The sequence below is a fragment of the Nanorana parkeri genome, unplaced genomic scaffold (assembly GCF_000935625.1).
Source record: "Nanorana parkeri isolate BGI_ZX_2015 unplaced genomic scaffold, ASM93562v1 scaffold2646, whole genome shotgun sequence".
In the NCBI taxonomy this organism is placed as follows: domain Eukaryota; kingdom Metazoa; phylum Chordata; class Amphibia; order Anura; family Dicroglossidae; genus Nanorana; species Nanorana parkeri.
Genome location: NW_017308914.1, coordinates 30,138 through 53,118, shown reverse-complemented (window position 1 = coordinate 53,118; position 22,981 = coordinate 30,138). Strand labels below are relative to the sequence as shown.

Here is a 22,981-nt window from a genome sequence, read left to right as displayed (position 1 = left end):
CCGCTGGATCAGAGGGGAGTGAGGCAGCAGGGACTGATCTAACAGCCAGCTGGCTGTGAGGTTCAGGTGAGTATAACTTTTTTATTTTCATCCCTAGAGAAAAAGGAGCCCATTGCCCTTGCAATAATCAATGATATAAGAATATTTTTTAAATTTGCATCACCTTCTAGTGTGCCATGCATGGTGAGATTTATTATTGTGTTATATATAGTTATATAACGCATGCTGATTTTACCAATTTACCAATTAACGCATGCTGATTTTACCAATTATTAAGTGCATCACTAATTGTGAGCTTATATAGTATGTTCTCCCATTTTTCGTTTCTAATTTTGCACATTTCAATAATAGTGCACACATTTGCTATAGTTACAGCAATTTATACTTAACAAATGCTCCCCATCAGCATGTAGAATAACATGCAATGTAAGTTAATTAAACAGGAGAAAAAATACCAGGACTAGTATTGCTAAAAATAATAATGCTAACAATGTATACTGAAACATAAAAGGAATGCTACAGACTGTTGATAGGTGTGTAGGGAAACCAAAGAGTAAGACCATAATTAAACAGAAGAGAATTGAAATGTATGCTATGAATCAATATATTAAAAGATTTTGAAGTTTTGGAAACAGGGGATTTGCAAACACGTTCTATTTTTATGTAAACCCCTGTATAAAATCTGGGGCACTGCACATACTGGGCTGTATATGATTGTACCTTGTATATAAAATATTCTCAGTGAATGTGGCTGTCAGCATGGTAGGGATATGCTACAAACTATAGCTCTGTATATTATTTACAGCTATTTTAGATTTGCTGTTTAAAGACACAGGGCTAATGAAACAGTACAGTTTAAGTATTGGCAGTGGCGGAACTACCAGGGTCGCAGAGGTCACGGCCGCGACCGGGCCCTGGAGTTCCGCCACTTGATAGGGGCCCAGGACAGGAGGAAGGGGCCCCTGGTGACCGCTGATTACCAGGATATTTATTATCCCGGTAACTGCTAATGTCAGTCCCGGGACCTCTTCCTTCTATCCTGGGCCCTACATGCGCAGCGTGAAGCATCATCCAGCCGGGCAGCAGCCAATGAGTGGGAGCGGTGTAAACCCTGCCCCCTCATCACACAGAACTGCTGCCCAGTGCCGAATAGAGCTGCTGCGGACACGAAGGGGGAGACAGGGAGCTGGAAGCATGAAGGAAGGTGACATGGGGTCCGGGAGCGGAAAGCTGGGGACATGAAGAGGAAGATAATGGGGAGCCGGGGACATGAAAGAGGAGAGTGTTTTTTTTTTCTTTGTCTAAATTTTGTTTCTTGCATCGGGGCCCTGAGGTCACTAGTTATGCCACTAAGTATTGGGTCAAAATATGGTTGGTATGGGTGGCCACAGCCATCTACCCAAAATGCTGCCTTCATCTAATCTTGACTCTCCCAGGCATTGGGCTGCACAACATTTTAGTATTTCACATACCTAATGCCATAGTGGGAACAGTAGACCCTGACCAGTGATGCTACATCACAATTACATGTGAAGTCCCACCTTAAGCTTGGGAGACAACATGGGGCCCACAGCCACCTGGTCTTTTTGCTTCTGTGGAAAGGCATACTTTCCACAGAAAGAATGAAAAAAAGGAGGCAGAATAAAGGTGTAGAGCATGCAGTCTTATTCTCTCCCCCAGGTACAGTAAGCAGCAGTTTTTTTTTTACATCATTTGCACAGATAAAATGTTATCATATTTGAGCTTTTGTTAAAGGATATATTTACAGGGTATTACATTTTTTATGATTTTGTGTTACTTTGGGGAAAATGTCGACAAATAATTACTTTTTATACTCCTTATAATGTCTTATTTATGCCATATCACTTTATTGCCTTTTAATACTCTATTCCCATATTCACTTGAGTTATCCAAGCATATCCATAGATGTATCTGAAAAAGAATATAGAAGAACATTCTGGACATGTTTTAAAAAATAAATGTTTTCAACCTTCACTAGCCTGAGAATGGTGAGCCATGCTGAACTAAGGAAAATGTTAGTGTTAGCACAGCGTATATTTGGGAAGTTCTGCACAACATACCCTGTGCTGCTAACCTTATGTATATAACATATACATTATAAAAATAATCACCAATATTTTTGAACAAAATCAGGAGCTTGTGAATACTGAATACATGCTGTCATTAAAATAATAAGAAGGATAATGTGCTTACTGGCATACTGTATAATTGCAGGCACCTAGATACCCAAAGAGAGAAACTGACAAGCTAGGCCCTGGTACTTCCTGATAGTGCTAACGCTTGATTGTCCTTAAAGCCCAACTCCAGGCACAGCTTTTACATTTTTGTTAACCTTTATTTCTTACATATACAATATCAGTTTGCTAATACATCGGGAGCTTTGCTTAGTGTTCCTGATATGTACAATGAGGAGCCACTTTCAGCTCCCCACTGCATCAGAATACTGTGTATGATCTACACCAGTTGTGCCTCTACCCCCTCAATCTGCTGTGTCACAGTGATGACATTTGTGCTGTGCTTTGTGAATAGCACAGCATAGTGAAGGGACAGAGGCACAATGCCCGAACTGCTGTCTTTGACTGTCTTTGACTGTCTTTGACTACTTTACGATGCAGCGGGGAGCCCCTGATATGCTTACAAATAGACATTGTTTCTGTGAGAAATTTGAATAGTTGCATCTGGAGGTGAGCTTTGTTGCCATCTGGCCAATTGGCCAATTGTAATATGCATAGCATGGGGGCTTGGAGGCTGCTTACTTATTTTAGTGATATTTTATAGACGTGCGATTCGTTTCAGAAAGATTAGTTATTCAAATGAATTTTCGGAATCCGAATTTCCAAATTACAGAAATGACGAATGCAAACAAATCTGAATTTCCGATTCCGATTTTCGTTAGTGGTAGTCCACAAATTTGATCCGAGCAGAGGCCCGGCAGGGCAGAAAAGAGGGGGATCATCGAGCGCCCCCCCTCCCTGTGCCTTACCGGGCCACGTGCCCTTGGCATTGAGAGGGTGTCCCCATGCCGATGGGGACAAGGGCCTCTTCCCCACAACCCTGACCCGGAGGTTGTGGGGGTCTATGGGCAGAGGGGCTCATCTGCATCTGGGTACCCCCTTTCATAAAGTGGGCACTAAGATGCCACTCCCCTTGTGAATGAGTAAGGGGTATGCTCCCTTTGCCTTCCAGGCCCCCATAACCACTGAGTCGGGGTTGTGGGGAGGAGGCCCATGTCTCCATCGGCATGCTGGTTTCTTTTTGTTTTTTTTCTACATCAGTGCTAACATTCCTACCAGACCTAGAGGGTCTGGTATGAATTGGGGGGGGGGCCCCACACTGTTTTTGTTTTTTGTGTCAAAAATGTAAAAAAAAAAAAAAAATTAAAGATGAAATGTTACTTTTCTGCGATACATTTTAGTTTATCGATGATCATTAATGATCATTTAACTCAAATCCGAATGCTGAAACAAATTGGCTTTTAGACCCAAATCCCAAAACACTAAATAACAAAACATCCGAAACAAACTTTAATTAAGGGGGCACCCAGATGCTACCCCCCCCCCTTGTGAATGAGTAAGGGGTACTTGTGCCCCTACTCATTCACTAAAGGGTTAAAATTCAACGTAAATAAACAAACCACACTTTTAGAAAAAAATCCTTTAATTGAAAAAAAAAACAGTCAATTTTTGATTATTCCTTTAATTACAATAAAATGGCTCCATCAATGTAATCCAGCCCCACGACCCGCACGACGCCCGCCGACCCTCCGAAATAAAAAAGTCCCGATGCACGACGACCGTCCCAACCCGACAAAAACTCGCCTTGACTGTCTTCAAAGGATTGACCTTTTTCCTTTAGATGTAGGTATACTGTTGAATCCTGACCAGAGGGTTTAGCTCTTCTATGCTGGTGTAGCTGCTGTTTTGTTTCACCGACATACAATTCTGAGCACTCCTCACTGCACTGGACTGCATACACAATGTTGTTCATCTTGGGTTTTGGCGTTGGGTCTTTTGGGGGAACCAGTTGTTGCCTCAGTGTATTGCTGGGTTTAACCCCTTCGTGACCAGTTATTTGCGGCTCTGCAATGCTGGTAACTGCTGAGAATCAGCAGTTACCATTCATTAATGGATGCCTCAGTATGGAGGCATCCATTAATGAAAGAGTTAACCTTTTTCAGACACCCAATCCCTTTCAGGAATCGAGTGTCTGAGAGTGAGAGCAGAGCAGCATTTGCAGCTCTTGCCGTCACTCTGACAGCTGGTATAGATCAGGAAATCCCGATGTATACCGGCTTTTTTTTTTTTTTTACTTTCAGGAATAGAAACATAATGTATTTATTCCTGAAAGAATGTTTCAGTTTTCTGATCGTTGTTGGAACGATCAGAAAACCTTTAGTGACATCTGATCCTGAAATGCTGCAGTGTCGATAAGGTTATTATTGGCTGTTCTTAAGTTTGAAGCAGTCTATTAATAACCAAAAATGTATTAATGAATTAATCAAGCAGTAATAGTGAGATTAATTCACAATGACTGCTTGATATAATTAAATAAATAAAATAAAAATGTAAAAAATGTTTACAAAAATTGTGAAAAGTGTAATAAATAAAAATAAAGTGTAAAAAATATTTTAAAAACTTAATAAATGTAACAAAAAAATGTAACAAATAAAAATGAGATATTTAAATATATTTTTTATACTATCATGTATATAAAAATTAACCCTTTACAATGAAAATCTGCAGCTGTGCTGCAGATTTGTTTTTCACCTAAGGGGTTAATTTTTTAACCCTCCTCATGACGGTGATGTTCAAAGTATGTCGCTGTCCCTAAGTGAGACACATTTAGTGACAGTGACATTGTATGCCAGGTGACCACTTTTAGCTTTAGCTTTTAGACACAAAAGATTAAAATGTTAGGTTTTAGTTTTATGCCAAGAAGTACACAAAAAAAGGATAGGAAGTTTTTCCAAATAAAGGACAAATAAATGAATTTATGTATTGCATTTTTTTTTAGCTGTGCTGTTTTTGTAAATACTACAAATCAAAACTGGGGAAAAAGTGTTTTCTTTAAGTTTTTTCCTTTTTTTATATTTTATTTGTCCTAAGTGAGGCATTAGGTACACATATGTGATATAAATATATAGCCCTATATGTCCTCTAAAAATCAATATATATTATGTGTGGGTGCACTTTGTAAGAAAGTATATTACTGACGTGAAAAATGTAAAAAGTGCATCAGTCATTTACAAACAGATACTAAAAACAAGCTCAGTCATGAAGGGGTTAAAGCAAACAGGGATGTGATGTTTTTAAAAAACCCTTCTGAGTTTCCCAGACACCCCAGCTACATATGGGATGACCAAATTCTTTCGTTTGTCATGCTTTTCACCCTCACTGGTACTCTTGGCATTCTTTCCAGAGAATTTTTGAACAAGTCATTCTGAATTGAGAAAGCTGGTAGATGACCAGTGAAACGTCTTCAAGAAAAATATAGCAAGTCCAGTTGCCTTGACTTATTTTTTTTTATAGATATACCATGACCTGGACGAATGGGAACCCTCACAGACATAGACTCTCCTTGCTCTTCTCTAGCACCACTATAAAAATAATTACACAACAGCACAAGAGCATTACTGGAAGTGTCAAGAAAGAAAGACAGTTCAGTTTCAAAGATTGCCTTTAATGGTCAGGAATAAAGGATGCTATTCAGTCCAGAGATGCTTCTCATGGTTAATAGGATTTGGATCTTAAGAAAACTGACTGGAAAAAAGGGAGAGAGGATCATCCTCTGTCTTACACACTGGCAGGCAGTCATTGCTGAGCCTGATAAAGGGGACCCTGCAGGGCCCCAAAAGCGCTTGTCTGATTGATATGTTTGTTCAATAAATGGACACTTGGTTATTCTGAACAGATATTTGGTGTGCTGGTGACATCCATTCACAATAATTACTACCGGAGGCGCCAACCGCGGTCACTGCGAGCACCCTCCCTGCTACTTGGGATACCCGGTAAGGAATGTGACAAGGCATCTGCATACTGGCAGGCAGTCAGTCGCTTGAAACAGTGCCATAGGAATGTTTCCAGTTGTGTCATGAGAAATATCTCCCTCATTTGTTTTTTGTAAAATAATATGTAACAAGTGGCAGCAAGGAAAAGAATATGTGTTGAAATTGCTTTTATGGACTCCAGAAAACTAACAATACAGTACAATGATTGAAATATTCCCAACATGATGCAACTAGCATGGGATTTTACTAATGTCAACATCAAATATAAGAGGTGACAAGAAATACCTTGCCAGAAAAATTACTTTTCAGCCACTATGCACAGCAGTAAAGTGTAGAATGTCATCTGACAGCCTTCATATGAAACAATTTCTTCAACCCACATCATCAAAGAATATTTATCTGAAGTTTCATAGTATTTCAGATAGTAGTTTTATTGGAGGCTTTCAAGGAGAAAATATTTATTACACAGTATATATATACACAAAGAGACTTTATTCCATAACTGCATACATCAGCATCAGAAGCACACCATATTAAAGCCATACTTGTTTTGGCCAGAATGAAAATAAATATTCTGTTTATGCTTCAGCTCTTGTCAGTGATTACAGGAGTTATTTTGCCTGGAAAATAGCTTGAATACGTTGACTCTCTGTGCTCTCTGAGTTGCATTGTTTAGTCATATGAATGAAAAGGAAATTGACTTACCCCATCCTATGAGTGTAAAGCCCCATAAGTATTTAGTGTCTGAAAAGAATGCTACAAATATCAAGCTGTGCAGATAGAGTCCTTCAACCAGTATCCAATAGTAATTGGTGGCCAAGAAGTAAATAAACAGCACAACAGCAATTTTGCATCCAACCTAAAAAGAAATCCAGAGATGGTTTTATTTTTTACTACTCTACATGGAAAAAATGAACAGGCACATAAAAAGATAACTTTAATGCAGTTATAATATCAGTTTGTAAAGTGGTGTTGCAGGAAGAGGGGGGGGGGGTTAGGTGCGACAATCACTCAATGCTCAGATCACAGAGTTGTCACATGACCATTGCAGTGCTCTAAGGCCTTGTTCACACCAAGCGCGGAGCAGATCCAGACCAGAGCAGGTGCAGACCGGATCAAAACTGCGTCCAATGTATTCTATGGTATTTTGACCTCCAGTTCACATCGCAGCGTGCGGATCCAGACCAGATCCAGAGCAGATGAAAAAACTGCGGCAAGCCCTATTTTACCTGCTCTGGAACGCATCTAAAACGCATCTAAAACGCATCAAAAATGCATGCAAGTGCCTGAAAGCCCATGTTAAACTGCATGCAAGTGCCTGAAAGCCCATGTTAAAAAAACGACCCTAAACGCATCAAAAAACGCATCCAAAACGCGTCAAAAATGCGGCACAACCCACTGCACTGCGTGTGCAGAAACCTGACCGGATCTGGTCTGCATTTGGTGTGAACAAGGCCTAATACTAGAGGAAAGCTAGCAGAGGACCAACATGTCCTCTGTACTAGACTCTGGCAGCCATAAGGTTACCATATGAGGTTTATGTAAAATCTCCATTAACATATATGTATAGTTTTTGTAATTAAATATATTCTAAGTTGGGTGACTGAATGAGAGTAATAATAAAAGGTGTTTTACTGTCCTGGGGGATTGAATACAGGGGAATATTGAATGTAATTATAGATGTGCCCAAGCATAGCCTTTTAATTGTAAATGGTCAAGACAAAAACAATAGACTGGCTCCAGGATGGTTTATCTAGACAATGGATGCAAACTCTATTTTGTGTCTGACTAAGAGCTTCACAGGATTCACATATTTATACAATTAGATTGTCCTCCCTTGGAAAGATACAATCGTGACCTGGGGTTAGCCTGCAAACACCTGTGCATTTTTAATTTTCCCTCAAAATGTTGATACAGTTGAGGTCATTACAAATTCACATAGAAATGCGTTGGATGCTGTAACATTATTATTATATAACATTATTATTATTTTATAAATATCCAATCCCCAAAGGACTATTCTAATTTGATTAGTACTTGTGTATTTTGCTAATATTTTTCTGCATGCTTAAATATTTTCTTTGTGTTTAGTAGTTAAAAAGTACTATATACCAATACATTTCTGTTGTTGTGTTGAGCTCAAAAATCTCATGTTTGAATTCTCAAACAAAAGTAAATACTTGTAGATGTGAATAGCGAATCATATCTCATGTATTGTGCTGCTCTGTGGACATGTATTGTGGTCTGCAGACAACTGTATTTAGCCCTGGTGAGAAACTGCCCTAAAATCATCAGTTTGTGTTTTTTTAGAAAAAAAGTCACGTCACTTTAAGAAAAAGTATCGGTAATTGGTATCGGCAAGTACATGAGGGCAAGTAAGTGTTAAATGCAACATGATTGAGATAGCTTATAAATACAATAGTAATGTAACATAGTGACTGCAGGATTCGATAAGAGGATTTCAGCACAGAATTCTCAGAATTATGGTGATCCCCTGAAATGAATTGGTTAAAGGATAATTATAATGACAAAAACATACATCATCTAAACATACTAGGCCACTACTAGCACTGTTCTTTTTTTAAATATGTAGTAAATCAGTCACCATACCATGCTCTAGCTTTCCAGTAATGTGCTTTTTTTCTTTTTTGTTTATCACATACATCTTCTGTACTATCCTTTTTCACTTATAAATCATGCTGCAGTTGAATACATTTTTACAGCCATGGATGTCAGTTTTGTAGGATCAAGCCTCATGTGATGTAGCTGCAATGATCTATATTGTGACCTAATGATGCCAGAAGATCTAAGTAGAGACCGTATGTGTGACCTTTACAAATTGCACTCAGTAAGGCAAGAGTGTGATATCTAACCCTGATTTCACCTACTTTATATGAAACCACACACACAATAGAAAGCAATTGTGAAATGCAACTCTTGTTTTACCTGCTTGCCTACAAAGCTGGAAATTTAGAGGGTTTTATTATTTGAGCTGGGATTAATAGTCAACCTTTCATGTGTTAGCTTCCTTGCTGAGATTTACTTTATGCTTATCTTGACGATATGTCTAAATATACAGACACTTATTCTACCTACTTAATCTGACTGAGTTTTGGTACTTTACTTTACTGATCACTAGAGATACGTATAGAAATCAGTGGATAAACATAATGATATTACAGCCTAAGTCCAGCTATTTTGTGTTTTTTCGGATAAACTAAGGGAAAAGTAACATTTCCTATAGGTGTTTATTTCTGTCTATGACCCCATCGATAAGATCTTTCCTCATTTCCTGTCTCTATGGCACCTGTACATAAAAATTTGTCAGTTGTCATTAGGGTACAAAGACAGCGCCACCCATAAAGGCCCCATTCACACCTGACCGTTTTGTAGCGCGTCCTACGCTCGATGAACGCTCTACAAAACGGTCAAAAAAATAAATAGCATTGTAGTCAATGGTATCGTTCCCACCTGTCCGTATTTCCGCCCATCCCGAACGCACTACAAAACGGCCCACGCATGAAAAGGTCCCGGAGCGTTTTTTGCTGCGTATTGGTCCGTTTTGTAGGGCGTTTTCCCTTTGTATACTGCCAAGTAGCCTTTGGAGTCGCGCGACTTTTTTACCGCGATTCGCGGTAAATAAAACGCGCGACAGGCGCGCATATTACAATACGCATAGGTGTGAATGGGGGCTAAAACATTGTCAGTTACTTCCTTCTTCACTCTGCTAAAAAATTGTTTTTTGTTTTACTTTTGTTTGAGCCACATTGGAGAGGTTTCCCATCATGTCCTGTCCTGGCATGAAGTAAGAGAAAATCTCCCTAAAAGGCTGGAAATTCAAACCTGAAATGTTTTTGAATTTTTTTGAATGACATTGAATGTTTTGACTGAGGATGTGCTTTAGGAATAGGTGTTAAAATACAAGAACCAACAAAATGTAATTATTGACTTACATATTGTGATTTATCCATTACAGGAGCAACCATGATGCTCCTAAGGTCACCCATGAGCATTGCATCTAATTCCTTCACTCCAATATGAGTATGAACCACTTTATCCTTGATGAAGATACTAGCAGCTCTCATCATAAAAGAAACAAACAGATGCATGTGGATGTAGTTTCTTGTACAGTGCAATCGCCTGTGAAAATACATATGTAGATAATTGTAAAGCCAAATACATTTATTAAACAATAAAATCACAATATATTATTTGAGTATAAGTCGTAGTGGAATGTGTTGTGGAATGGATACACTATCACTGTATTGATGATGCTGAACTGTGTTCTTTGTTGGGCATTCAGTAAAAAGCCTACATACTTTAAGGCTGGGTTCACACCTAGGCGTATCGAATATGCGTGTTTGTCGCGCGTTTCGTGAGGCACGTTTTTACCGCGATTCGCGGTAAAAAAACGTGCGACAAACACGCATTTCCGAGGGCTACTTGGCTGTATCCCAATTCGAAACGTGCAACAAAAACGCCCCAAAGAAGCTCCTGTACTTCTTTGGGCATAGGGCGTTTTATAGCGCGTTCATAAGGCCTGTAATACCCCAGGTGTGAATACCCATAGGAAATAATGGGATTTCGGTGTTTGAGCGTTTTGCAGAGCGTTCGAACGTGCTACAAAACGCCCAGGTGTGAACCAGGCCCACTTCATCAGGACTTAGGGTGCTGGGTAGTAGCGATTGGCAAATCTGCCCTGATTCAAATTACCAAAGGTTCAGCGACACCTTTTGAAATTCACAAAACCTAAATTTAGAGGCAAATTCCATTAAAGTCTATAGGAGCAAATCTTGTTGTTAAATTCTGTTACTTTTTACAGTTAATAGGCACACTGCTCTCAAAAAGGCAATGGAAGCTTGACAGTGCCATGGGGACATGTACCAATGGCAAAAACATTTTTTTTTAAATACCATTCAGTGGGGAGAGACGCTTTCCATGCGGCTTTTAGAGCAACATTGAAAATGCACAAATCCCTTAAATAACAAGCTTGCAGTATACCTTATATGGGGCCTAGAGGATGCTTTAAACTGTATGTGCTGTACACTGACGGGGCATATTTGTGGAATTGATTTTGTTCTTTTACAGTTAGCTTGACTTACAAACTGTAGCACCCCAATGTGAATTTATTTAGGTTTAAAAAAAGGCTTGTTTAATGTGGTTCTAGCAACAACATATCCTTTTTCATCAAACAGTAATAGTCCCCTTTTGACTTGCAGCTACAAAATTGTTCAGTAGTTACCTGTTGGTGTTCTTGTTATATCTTATGCAAAACTGTCCTAAAGATGGCAAATATCTATCAAGCTCTTTGTTAGGAATTTAGAGATTGCAGATGATATAGCAGTGTAAAATTAGACAGCAAAGAGCACAAGCTGGGGCTTTACTACAAGAACTTGGGTACTGCAGGGTATACAGCACTGGTCAGCAGCAGGACAGTTCCAATCAGTGATAATAAGTCTAACTGGTGTATTTGTGTATGGCTAACTTTTTTGTTTATGGGGATAGGGGGTGTTGTGAATATGAGTGATATGTGATATAACATGAGATGACTTAGGTGCACACTGTTCTTACACTTAGTTTATTTCAAACTATATAGTGGCACAAAATGGTAGCTTAAAAAACAAATAGTCAGTAACAAGTAAGTGTTCTGTTTTAAGCACCCCAAACGTAAAAAATAACCTATGAAGAAAAAAAAAACCACGAGAGAAATGGAAATGCCAAAATACCACATCTGAAACAAATACTAACATCTCACATTTTTTTAATAGGTGGACTTGCAGCCAAAAACCAATAACCTCAAATCAACCAGAAAATAAAAAGAAAAGGAAACAAAAACGACTCAATAATAAGAAAAACAAAAAGGCAGTGAGGAATTAACTGTCCAAAGAGCTATTAATCAGAATAAAACTACAGTTTCCTAACTAACCCTCTATTTCTATGCAGTGCGCAGTCTGTCAGCTTTCCCTATACTTTCCCTACAAGAGCTTTCAATTCACTGACACTTTGGCTACTCTATGTTCTCCTTTTATAGTGAGGGGGTTGGTTTATTCAAAAACCGCTTAGTAGGCCTTCTAAGACTGCTGGCCACAAATCATAGGTTTTGCAGTGCATTATGGTTTAAAAATATTCTTCAGAGGGTGTCTGCAGAAAAAAATGTCTTGGCCTTCATCTCTACTGGATAGAACAAGATCTCATTCTATCAAGTAAGTCTGTCACTATATGATACAGTCTTAGGTGGTTGCCTCAGGCAGCATCTCATTAGGGGGGTGGAGGGTATAGGGGGGAACAACAGGTGTGGGGGCAGCAGAGTCGTGGCCACAGCATCCCATGTTGCTAAGACCTCTTAGCAACCTTTGACATTCTGTCCGGCTTCCCGCCCAGCTTACTGACATCAATAGTTGCCAGAAAGCTGAGTGGGACACTCAGGCTGGTGTCCTGTCAAGCTACTGGCAACCAGTAACTTCAGTGAGCTGGGCAAGACCAGGCAGCTATTCACAGGCACATCCCACAGCATACCCTTGCCCGCCACCCCCTCTGGAAAGCCACCCCTGCCCTCTTGATCATCAGCAGTCAAAACCACCCCCTGGGTATGGTATGGTTATGGTAGGGACGGCCCTGCTGCCAATCATCTCTAAAGGGATAGTTCACCAATATGTCACCTTTTCAAAAAAAACCTTTATGTTCCAGCATCTGGATTATATTAAAATGCAGTCCTCATGTTTTATAAAAGATGCTTCATTTCAAAAGTATACCTCTAGGCCACCTGTGGCCTTACCCCAGCCTGTCTTTAAAACTTCTAGAGTGGGCAACCCGTCTTTGCCTAAATGGCAGGATGGGCTGGCCATTTGATGCTCAGCCCAACCAATGCAGGAACGAGCAGTCTGGCCCATTCACAACCATTCACCACTGTGCTCTCTGTTGCAGCAGCGGCTGAGCTCAGCTTTTTGCAACCGAGGGAGAAAGCGTGCACAGGTTCAACAAAACAGATCACTTGCTAGTGTTCTTTAAACTTCTAAAGCATGTTGGCTTTTTACTGAATGTGACAGCAAATAAACATATTCTGGACAAAATCAGTCTAGTGCTCCCTCCCTATATATTTAGCCATATCATGTCAAGCCACTGCCTCTGGTTTCTGGTTACATGCTTTCTGCATGTAACAGTTTGGGTGTGTTTCCGTAGGCTGCAGTGGTAGGTGTCCTCTTAAGGCAATTATCTCTTCACTGTAACTGCACTTGGAAAACTGAGTCTTTTTATCCCCTGATTTACCATGCCCAAATCTGAACAAAGTCTTATGTAGTGGAAAGGAAATGCCTGACACTGCTCTTAAAACAATAGTATAATTGCCCCCTTACTCACATAAAGACCTACTACAAATTAAGAACATTCCCCTCATAAACCAGAACATTTAACAGAATGAATAAGATTTAACTTCAAAACTAGAGGAAATAAATAAATATTCTCACAATTATCAAAGCCCACCTAGAAATAAAACATTTATTTTACAGAAAAAGGGAAACATGGTAATAATAAAATATTTTAAGACTTCTTACTGTTCAATAGTCTACTCAAAATGGCAGTGCTCTAGAATGAAGAAATAACTCAATATCCCTAGGTATTACAGATTGTTATCCAACACAATTGAGTAAACAAAATCTATATTTTCTATTAAGTCTCATACCAATGACGTAAAACGTCATTTAATAATGTTTTCAAGAGTGAAACAGGGTTTCATTGGCTACCTTTGTACAATGCTGCAACACTCATTTGAAGCATTTAGCTAGGACTAAGGCTTAGTCATACTTAAAACGTCTTACTGCAATCTCTTTATAAACTTCGAATCACGGTGAGTCTCAGGGGTTTCAGTCAATTTAAAATCTATAATGCTAATTTATACCCAATAGGGAATACTTTAAATACATAACTTAAAAAAAAAACCCACAGAAAACAACAGGAGTTCCTATTAATAAGAGTTCCCTATCAAGAAGAGAAGAAATGTCAGGGTAAAACTGTTTAAGCTTATTACTCAAACTGTAACTGATTTTCTATAAAAAAAATGTATATTAATAATATGATGCTTGTAAGGGTGAAAAGAAATCTACCAAGATGGGAGAAGCATTATTGAAGATACAGACATCTCATCACTCTTTATTGTTTCGTTTACTCCAACACCTCAATAGCTAGTACATCCATGCGGAATCAAAATGGTGCTCATAATTCTTTTACAACTGTAGGGATATAATAGTCTTGCAGCCATGTCATATTGCAGTTAACACTTAGGGGCTGTTTTTTAGACCATTTGCACACGAATTCACTGCCCCAATGAGATTCTCTGTGTTGTATGGCAACTAGATAGAGCCGAAAAGCATAGGAAATTCCTCTGCTCCATCTAGTGGCCATACAGTCCTGCGAACTTCACTCACACAGTGAAGAGCTTTGCAAAAGGTTTATAAATCAGTCCCAAGCAGGGCCGGCCTTATGGGTGTGCGAGCTATGCGGCCGCACATGGCGCCATGGCAACAAAGGCGCCAGCCAGCTGACACAGCTCGTCCTCGGGCGTCTTCTCTCCACCTCACCGCTCTCCTCCTCACCGTGCAGGAGGGAGTGCTGCCTGCTGTCAGGATGGCTGAGCAGTGAGGGGGAGAGAAGCCGCGCCCGCAGCTGCCAGAATGGCTGAGTGGGGAGGAGATCGGAGCCGCTGTCTTCCTGTCAGTTTCACATAGTACTATGTGTCCCCAGTTATGAATGAACAGGCTGTGATTTACATCACAGCCTGTTTATGCAAGATTTCCTCAATGGGGAGAAGCACTCACTACAGAGGCCCCTCACCATTCAGAACCTGGTGATACTAAATATTTTACTAGCAGTGTCTGAATGAATGGAAAGCCTCTGTACTTAGTGCTTCCCATTCATTGAGTGCTGAGGCTGCTGAAAAAGAAATTGAGGATTTCTTTTCTATTTTAAAAGGGAAATGTCAGGGGTCTGTTTTCAGCCATTGGCGTGTTCTGGAGGCAGAGCGCATGATGTCATATAACACCGGACATGTCGGGCGCCACCATCTTGGTGTATATCTAGGTATACACCAAGATGGTGGGGCCAAAATCGGAGTGTGGCGTCACCTGACGCCACGTATGCATGGCGTCATGTAACGTCATGCTCCCTGCCTCCAAGATGGTGGCACGCATTCACAAAACATGCCGGTGGCCAACATGGCCGCCGCACATTCTCAAACAAATTAGTATGTGCCTGAATACATTTATTTGTACATATAGTAATTCATTAATTTTACACGTAGTCTGGGTTTTGTGTTCTGTTTTCTATTTTTACTTTTCTAGATATACTTACTTGAAAAAAGGGTCTGCATGACATCCTGACACTTTATTGTTATAGACCAGCTGTGACATGTACCGATCCTCTGCCGCTCGTCCATGCACAGGGGGACTGCAACTTCTCTGGATCCCCCTGCTCTCCCGGGCAGAGGCAGCGGGGGATATGACGAGCCGCGGGGGGGGGTCAGAGCCGCTGTGACAGAGCGGACAAGCAGTGAGGGGAGAGAGAGGCGCCGGCTGTCAGATCCTGGCCGAGCGTCTCTCTCTCTCCTCACTGCTCTGCATTAGTTAGTGACAGCGGCTCCGTCCTCCGCCCTCCCCCGCCGCCGGTTCCTTCACTTCTCGGATCCCCGCTGGGGAGAGCAGCGGGGATCCAGAGAAGCGGTGGGAGGAGAGGACATGGCGATCTACCAGTGATCGCTACGCGATCGACCTTGTGGGCACCCCTGTTATAGACTATAGACTTTAGTTTGACATTTATTGTTTGCCTTCTGTTGTTTTATTTGATAAGCTTATATTGTGCCTACAAGTTTAATACCTTTGAACAAAAGTTTTATTTTTGATCATAGATTTAATATGTTTCTATGGGGCTTAACAAAATTGGAGTCTTTAAATGGTGCGGATATTGGGGAAAATGGGTGTGGTTACTGGGGTGTGTGGCCACTATAGGGTGTGACCACTGAGGGTGTGGTCGCTGAGGGGCGCTGTAAAGCTTTCTCGCACAGGGCGCCTAAAGGCCTAAGGGCGGCCCTGCACACAAGGACCATGGGGAACAAAAGTATCCTCAATCCAGAAGGAAGGACAGTGTCAGCATGAATTCAGAGATTATTTGAGGATCTATAGCTGAGTCATGAACAAATAAACTTAAAAATAATTTTTTGTTAGAAGTTACGGTACTTGAATGCATTTGTAAGATTTAACTCCTGGGTTTAGTGTCACTTTAAGCACAGCTCAACAATGGTATTCCCTCGGTCCCTCAAGTGCTTAAATGACAAGGCATTAAGACTCATTAAGTGCTTAAAGTGAAATAACAGTTTGAAAATATATAATATATATTTTCAGTTTTCTTTCAAGTCAGCGCAAGGCACAACTATATTTTAAAAAAACTTGTTCATATTATTTATTTAACAGATTGGGCGTATGTCAAAATCAAGCAACCGACTGATGTATTTTATTTAGAAATTAGCGAAAAACTTAAATAAATATTGGCTGAGCAACAAAGGTAGATTAGCCTAATAGAGGTCTATGGGACCGTAATGCATCTACGTGGTCAGGAGAGAAAGGACCTGTGTCACAGGATGTTAATAAACAACAGAGGCCGTGGCAGTCGGATCTCAGTAAATATATATCCAGATGTTGGATCGGCTGAGTCAAACTCCTTCTGCACTTCGGGTCGGCCGAACATGCTCAGACCCGAAGCCATGTGAAGCAAGCCGATGTACGGCTGATTTCAGCCAATGTATGGCTGAAATCAGCCGTACCAGCCTGAAGTGAATAGCCGAACAGTGTTCGGCTCACTTCACTTCAGGTCGGTCATTCACACGGCAGCTTAGTGAATGGACCCCTCAGTGTTTGTAGATAATTGAGGACATGGTATGGTGACTATATCCTCAATTATGAATGGGAGTGATCTACATCACCTCCTGTTCATAGTTGTAGGTATAGTAAACATACCATGTCCTCATGTTATCAATGAACAGTTTATAGAAAAATAAATAAAAATAAAATATTTGAATGTTTAAAAAATTTAAATAAAAAACATTTTCCATATCGGTTTAAGCCTGACAATTTGTTTATTTCGGTTTCGTTTCAGTTTTAAAGTATCCATTTTGGTGCACCTCTAGTTACTAACCTTTTCTATCTAATAGAGTTGATTTACCAAAGAAGTACAGCATGTTCACTTTACAAAGTAAGTTTAATAAATGAGGTGAAGTTAAAGTGGGCATTAACCTTGCAAAGTATACCCAATCATGTGCAAGGAAAATTTAAAAGATAAGTATTTTGCTCAGACATTCACACCCGATCCGCTGGGATCCCTTTTTTCAACAGATGTCAACATATCCCAACAGAAGGTAACCCCAAAAAATGAATGGATCTCAATGGGACCAGTTCACACTGTTCCATTCTGTTGTGCTGCAGTACACTGAAAAAAAATAGAGTATACTCTACTTTTTTCAGTGCAACGTAATGGAAAGTGTCAAAAATGAAAGGAAAAACAATGCAACCGAACAGAAATAAGAAAAAAAAATGCATAGAAGTTTGTTCAATCAGGATAAGGCTTGTACAAAATAAAAAAAATATATGAAAAAGGAACAGAAGTCAACAGAGGTTGAAATTGCAAGTCAACGGACCATCTGTGGACTTTGTAGGTCCGATTTCGGTGTGAACAGGCCCCAAGTGAAAGTACTCTGCTTCTTTAGTAAATCAATCCCATATTATGTAAACTCTGGCTGAAACTAGCACATCCACCCTAATCATAAAGAAAGGTTGCTGTATTCAGGTTTATATAAGAGCCTCTTCTGCTTTGATCCCGCAATAGCCAGGATGAAGAAGAGAAGCTTCTAAGGGATAAAACACCTTATGTCCTAATGCTGCATAAATGAAAATACAACTAGCATTAATCACCAAATGTTGAAGAAGATCAAATTCTATTCTTAGAAAACAATTCACTCACCTTTGACCATATGTCATGGCAGGTGATATAATGGGGCACATATATTTGCTAAAAGCCTTGAATTTTCACATCCTTACTTTCCTATCAAGTCCAGTTTGAAAGTAAGTTTGCTAGAATGCTGTAACCACATCTCAAGAAACAAAAAATCCATAAAAAAGTTATTTCATGTCGACCTTCTTGTCCACATTTTTCTTTTCAGTTCACAGGTACAATATACACTGCATTTGCTTTAGATTTACTCCCAAAACATGTCATATATTTGCAGATTGTGAACTTAAATGTAAACCCCATAGAAGTCACTGTAAAGTGAATTTTGAAAATCAATTATCTCCATTTTCATGACTAATAGGCAAGGGATTATCAAACAAAGGTTATAGGGAGCTAGGCATTGCCTGTTGGACATGTAACAACTTGAAAAAAAATACCATTTAGTGGGAAGGAGCTCTTAAGGTTGAAATGGCAATATAAAAATACAAAATTCATTTAAACAACATGCATTGGGGAAGCTTTTAACCACCATGCGAAGTACAGGTGGCCACCGGCAATCTAGCAACCAATTGGAGGGGGTGCATGACCCTGAGCAGAAAACTGTCACATATAGTGGCAGTATTACTTTCACCACTAAATTAATTTCCTGTAGCAACCCGGAGGTTCAGGTAAAAAGGCCATTTAACTACCTCCCGGCCGTTGTGTATACATGGCCGGCCGAGAGCTTCTTGGATGTAACTGGGCGTGTATACACGTCCTGTTACTTCCGCCCACTCGGGCGTGCTGCACGGCGCGCGCGAGCGGGAAATGCCCGTTATTTGAAAACAGGCAGCGACGTCCGTTAATATACAAGCGATCCGCTGGCTATAGAGCCGGCAGATCGCTTGTATGAGGTCCCGTGATGTGCGCTCCCCCCTCCGCGGCTCCCCCTCCCGCTGTCAAGCTGGTCCCGGGCTCCTGTGTAAGCCCGGGACCAGCATACTGCCTCCGTCACAGGGGATTAGAGGGAGGTCGGTTCACGATCTCCCTCCGGTCCCCTCTCCGCTGTCAGAATGCGGAAGTGGTGTATATTGCATCACTTCCGCATTCTCGTGTCACTCTCCAGCTTCAGATGCTGGAGAGAAGCTGATGAAGCAGATCTCTGCTTCATCAGCTTCTTCAGGGGGGTCCTAGGTGACATTAGGGTTCTTGGAGACCCCTGATGTCTCCATAAAGAGGACCTGTCACCTCTTTTGCTATCACCCCCTATGCTAGAGGGGTGTCTTAGCCCCTTCTGTGATAGCAATAAAGTAAAGTGAAAAAAAAAATAGGAAAAAAGTTTCCCACCCCCCAATTTTTTTTAAGTTACACATAAAAAAGAATGTAATTTTTTTTTTAAAGTCCCCACCCCTACATACACGCATGTAAACATGCGTCAGGTGCGCATACCTGTGAAAACGACGATTGCGCCAATTACGCCACACATGTTACATATCGCAGCGAACGTCGCAGTGAGAGCAATAATTCTAGGGCCATCAATCACTGATAACACTAAACTGATGAGCTGTAAAAGCTTTTAAAGTGTCACCTATGGCCAATTGTGGGTATGCTAGTTTTTTGCGATTTTGCGAGTGCGTGCAATTTTTAAGCTTGACATGTTTGGTGTCTATTTACTCGACGTGACCCCGTCTTTTATATTTTACCAAAAAAGTCGGTAATATTAGTTGTTTTATAACATAATGTAAAAAAAACCACCTGGTCTTCAAGCGGTCAATCTGCCCATTTGTGATTTCCAGTAGTTAAAAGTTTGTTTTTTTGCTGGCTAGATTGAAAGTGTACTGGGGACTTTGTAGTGTTCTTTATATTGTCCTTCTGATCACTCAACAATGTAAAATAACATATTGAAAAATCCTTTGTCAGCCTCCCTGCTCAGTCTGGGTATGAAATAAAAAAACATAATAGAATACTTTTTTTAACCATCATCGCATCTTTTGCTACATAAAGCAGTGTGGGCTGTTGTTTCTTTGGATTGTGCTGAACCTTAAGAAATCCCACAATGTGAACCACGTCTTTTACACTTTCCAGTTATTGCCAATTATTTTGCAGTTAAAAAGAAGTTCCAGCTTCAGAACACATTATACATTATGGGGCTTATAAAGCTTTCAATCAGACTGTCACAAAACATTTACTGCAGGCCAATCTTTCAGGTTTGTGTGTTTTAAATGACAGTGATTGATTCACCACCAGTGAATGCTTGGTAACATTTACATTCACTGCTTTATAAATATGCCCCACACATATGAACATATGCAGTGAGCTTATGATGTGTGCTGCATCGGTCTGCTAGGGTCAGTGGATTTAAACTTAGCAGGTAGAATTATTTTAGCTATGCTGGACTATAAGGGATTTTTGGCTGTGTTTTTCGAAAACATATATTTCTACTGCTGTTTTCAGTTTGCAGACTAAATGATGTGGGTCTTTGCTTGCAGTAAACAAGAACCTTCGACTTTTGCTTTGAAAAATAATTTCTTTAAATTGAGCTTATTCATGACCATAACTCTGCAGAGTGAAAAAACCCAGAAAACTGTAGTTTGCATCAGTTTGTCCTTGTAAGCCTACGTGAACTACAAACTTTTTTTAAGCTATGAAATAAAAATAATATATCTGATGTTCATGTCTAAAACTTTAGGTTACAGCCAGTTATCATCATGTTTAACGCATGCAGGCTTATCTAACAGCACAGTTCAAACATCAAAGCCAGGACCGTCATTTTAATGAGGCAGCTGCTGTCTCAGGTGGCATCTCTTTGGGCCACTGAGGAAGCGGGGGCGGCAGGCAGAGCAGCATGTTTGTTGTATAGTGGCCACTCTGCTGTACAATGCCGCCACCTTTCCACGCAGAAGGTCCCATGTTTCTAAGACGTGAAGCTCTTAGCAACCTAGGACCCTTTGGTTGGTGCCCACCCAGCTCCTGGTAACCAGGAACATCACTAGTTGCCAGGAGCTGGGTCGTACGCTGGCCAGAGCAGTCCCTCCCCCCGATGCCTCAGGTGGCAAAAAGGCTAGAGATGCCACTGATCAAAGCCCAACTCAACATAAAACCTTTTTTTTGTTTTGGACAGAGGTGTAGAGGATAGTGCCCCTGCTGGATTTTTATTCCAATTTTAGACCCATTGGAGAGATTTACTCTTGAAACAGGAAGTTAATGAAAATCTCTCCAGTCAGAACAAAATACTACAGTACAACAAAACACATATTTTTTAGTAAATAGGAAAGGATTGCAACCTCTATCAGGTTACTATTACTACCTGTGTATTCCTGTCCCTGTGGCAACCACTTTTCTCTTATCTGTCACAGGTTGTGAATAGGTGAGGAAGTAAGATAATAGCTCCCCAACATCGTCAAAGATGACAAAAAAACATGGACTATTAAAAACTAAAAAAAGGTTTTGGCTGGAGTTGGGCTTTTAATTGTAAACTGCAGCATCATATATCAACCAATCAACATTTAGATTACTGATGTCTGAAAACGAGCAACTGACAAGTTGCTATAAGTTATTGTATCATGTGGTATTCAATAAGATGGCTTGAAATTTAGTTACATGATCAGCCCTGCAGTTTCTTGGGCTATGTGAGCTGTGTTTATAGAATCTAGAGAATTAAGATTCATACCTGAAGTATCCAATGATGAAGATAGCTACTGCTAATGAGCAAAATGAAATGGAGTATCCAACTGTGTACATAATATAAAGACGTTCAAAAAATTCTCTCTGTTCAAAAAAAAAAAATGATGTTAGACATTTTTTAAAATAAAATATGTATAATACACTTGTGACATGTAAAGCATTTATAAGATGTAAATTTACACATAGCTTGGAACTCAAAAGTGATTTCAAGTATCTTCATAAAATACATTATAACTGCATTACTACTTATTACATATACAGTTTAACCTTTGATGAAAGATAAAGAGATGAGTATATTTGAGCTGAACCCTAGGCAAACAGCTTAATACACATCTAATATATATAGAGAAGAACTGTTTTACCTATCACATATCTTTCTGCCTATTCCATCTTGAGCTTTTTATATACCTACCAAACAGCAAAGAAAGCCCAGCAAACTGATGTTTCTGTATAGCAGTCAAGCAATACAACTAGTTATTTTTTGACCCTAGCCTGCCATTGGACAATGGAAGCGAAAAAGCAGACTTATGAGCTCCTCTTTCTGCCACTCTGCTCTATCCTCCTGTCAGGACATGAACACTAAGGGGTCTATTCACTAAGCTGCCGTAGGCAGCCGAGTGAATGACCGACCTGAAGTGAAGTGAGCCGAACACTGTTCGGCTATTCAGTTCAGGCTGGTACGGCTGATTTCAGCCGAATATCGGCTGAAATCAGCCGTACATCGGCTTGCTTCGCATGGCTTCGGGTTGGCCGAGCGTGTTGCTGCTGCTCTAAGCAAAACCAATTGTACAAGAGCAACAAATTTAACAGCCAAATATGTACTGCCAGATTACATTGTTGATGAGGCTGTCTGTAAAAATCATGCTGTTCTGTAACACCACATATAGATTGAAGTTCTCCCAAATCCCAAAGATGTCCCAAGCCTTCAGTTTAGAGTGATATTAAAGCTTTAGGTTTTGTTTTTTTACCAGTGGGAGGCAGTCTATATTGCAGATCTTAGTTTTTTTTTTAATTTCTCAATTCCTCATTTCCTAGTGGGTCCCCGCATCCTCCCTCCCTCTGCCCCCTGCATGGGTGCTGCCAGCAGGTAAGCGGCTGCTGTGGGTACACCTGTGTGTGCACGTTCCTAGCCATGCCTGCAGTAGCTGTGTGCTTCACACACAGCCCTGCAGCAGGCCCGGCCCCTCCTCTCCGCCCAACAGTGTGACCGACGGAAGAAGACCCCTCCCCCGTGCCCAGGAAGTGCGGGAAGGAGGATCGCTTCGGGGACCGGCAGCAGTGACAAGCATTGTTGACAGGTAA

At 40.4% G+C, this 22,981-nt stretch overlaps 1 protein-coding gene across 1 annotated transcript in view; it reads right to left on the bottom strand.

The window, feature by feature from the left end:
• The window catches only part of LOC108802073 (parathyroid hormone 2 receptor-like), a gene marked incomplete at its 3' end in the record, with an annotated part of 105,266 nt that overhangs the window by 58,625 nt on the left and 23,660 nt on the right, over positions 1 to 22,981 (bottom strand). The window contains exons 5-7 of the mRNA XM_018573964.1: positions 21,666 to 21,763; positions 9,982 to 10,168; positions 6,734 to 6,887 (exon numbers count right to left, since the gene is read on the bottom strand). Coding sequence (XP_018429466.1) covers positions 6,734 to 6,887; positions 9,982 to 10,168; positions 21,666 to 21,763 — 439 coding nt within the window. The remainder of the gene's footprint in view (positions 1 to 6,733; positions 6,888 to 9,981; positions 10,169 to 21,665; positions 21,764 to 22,981) is intronic.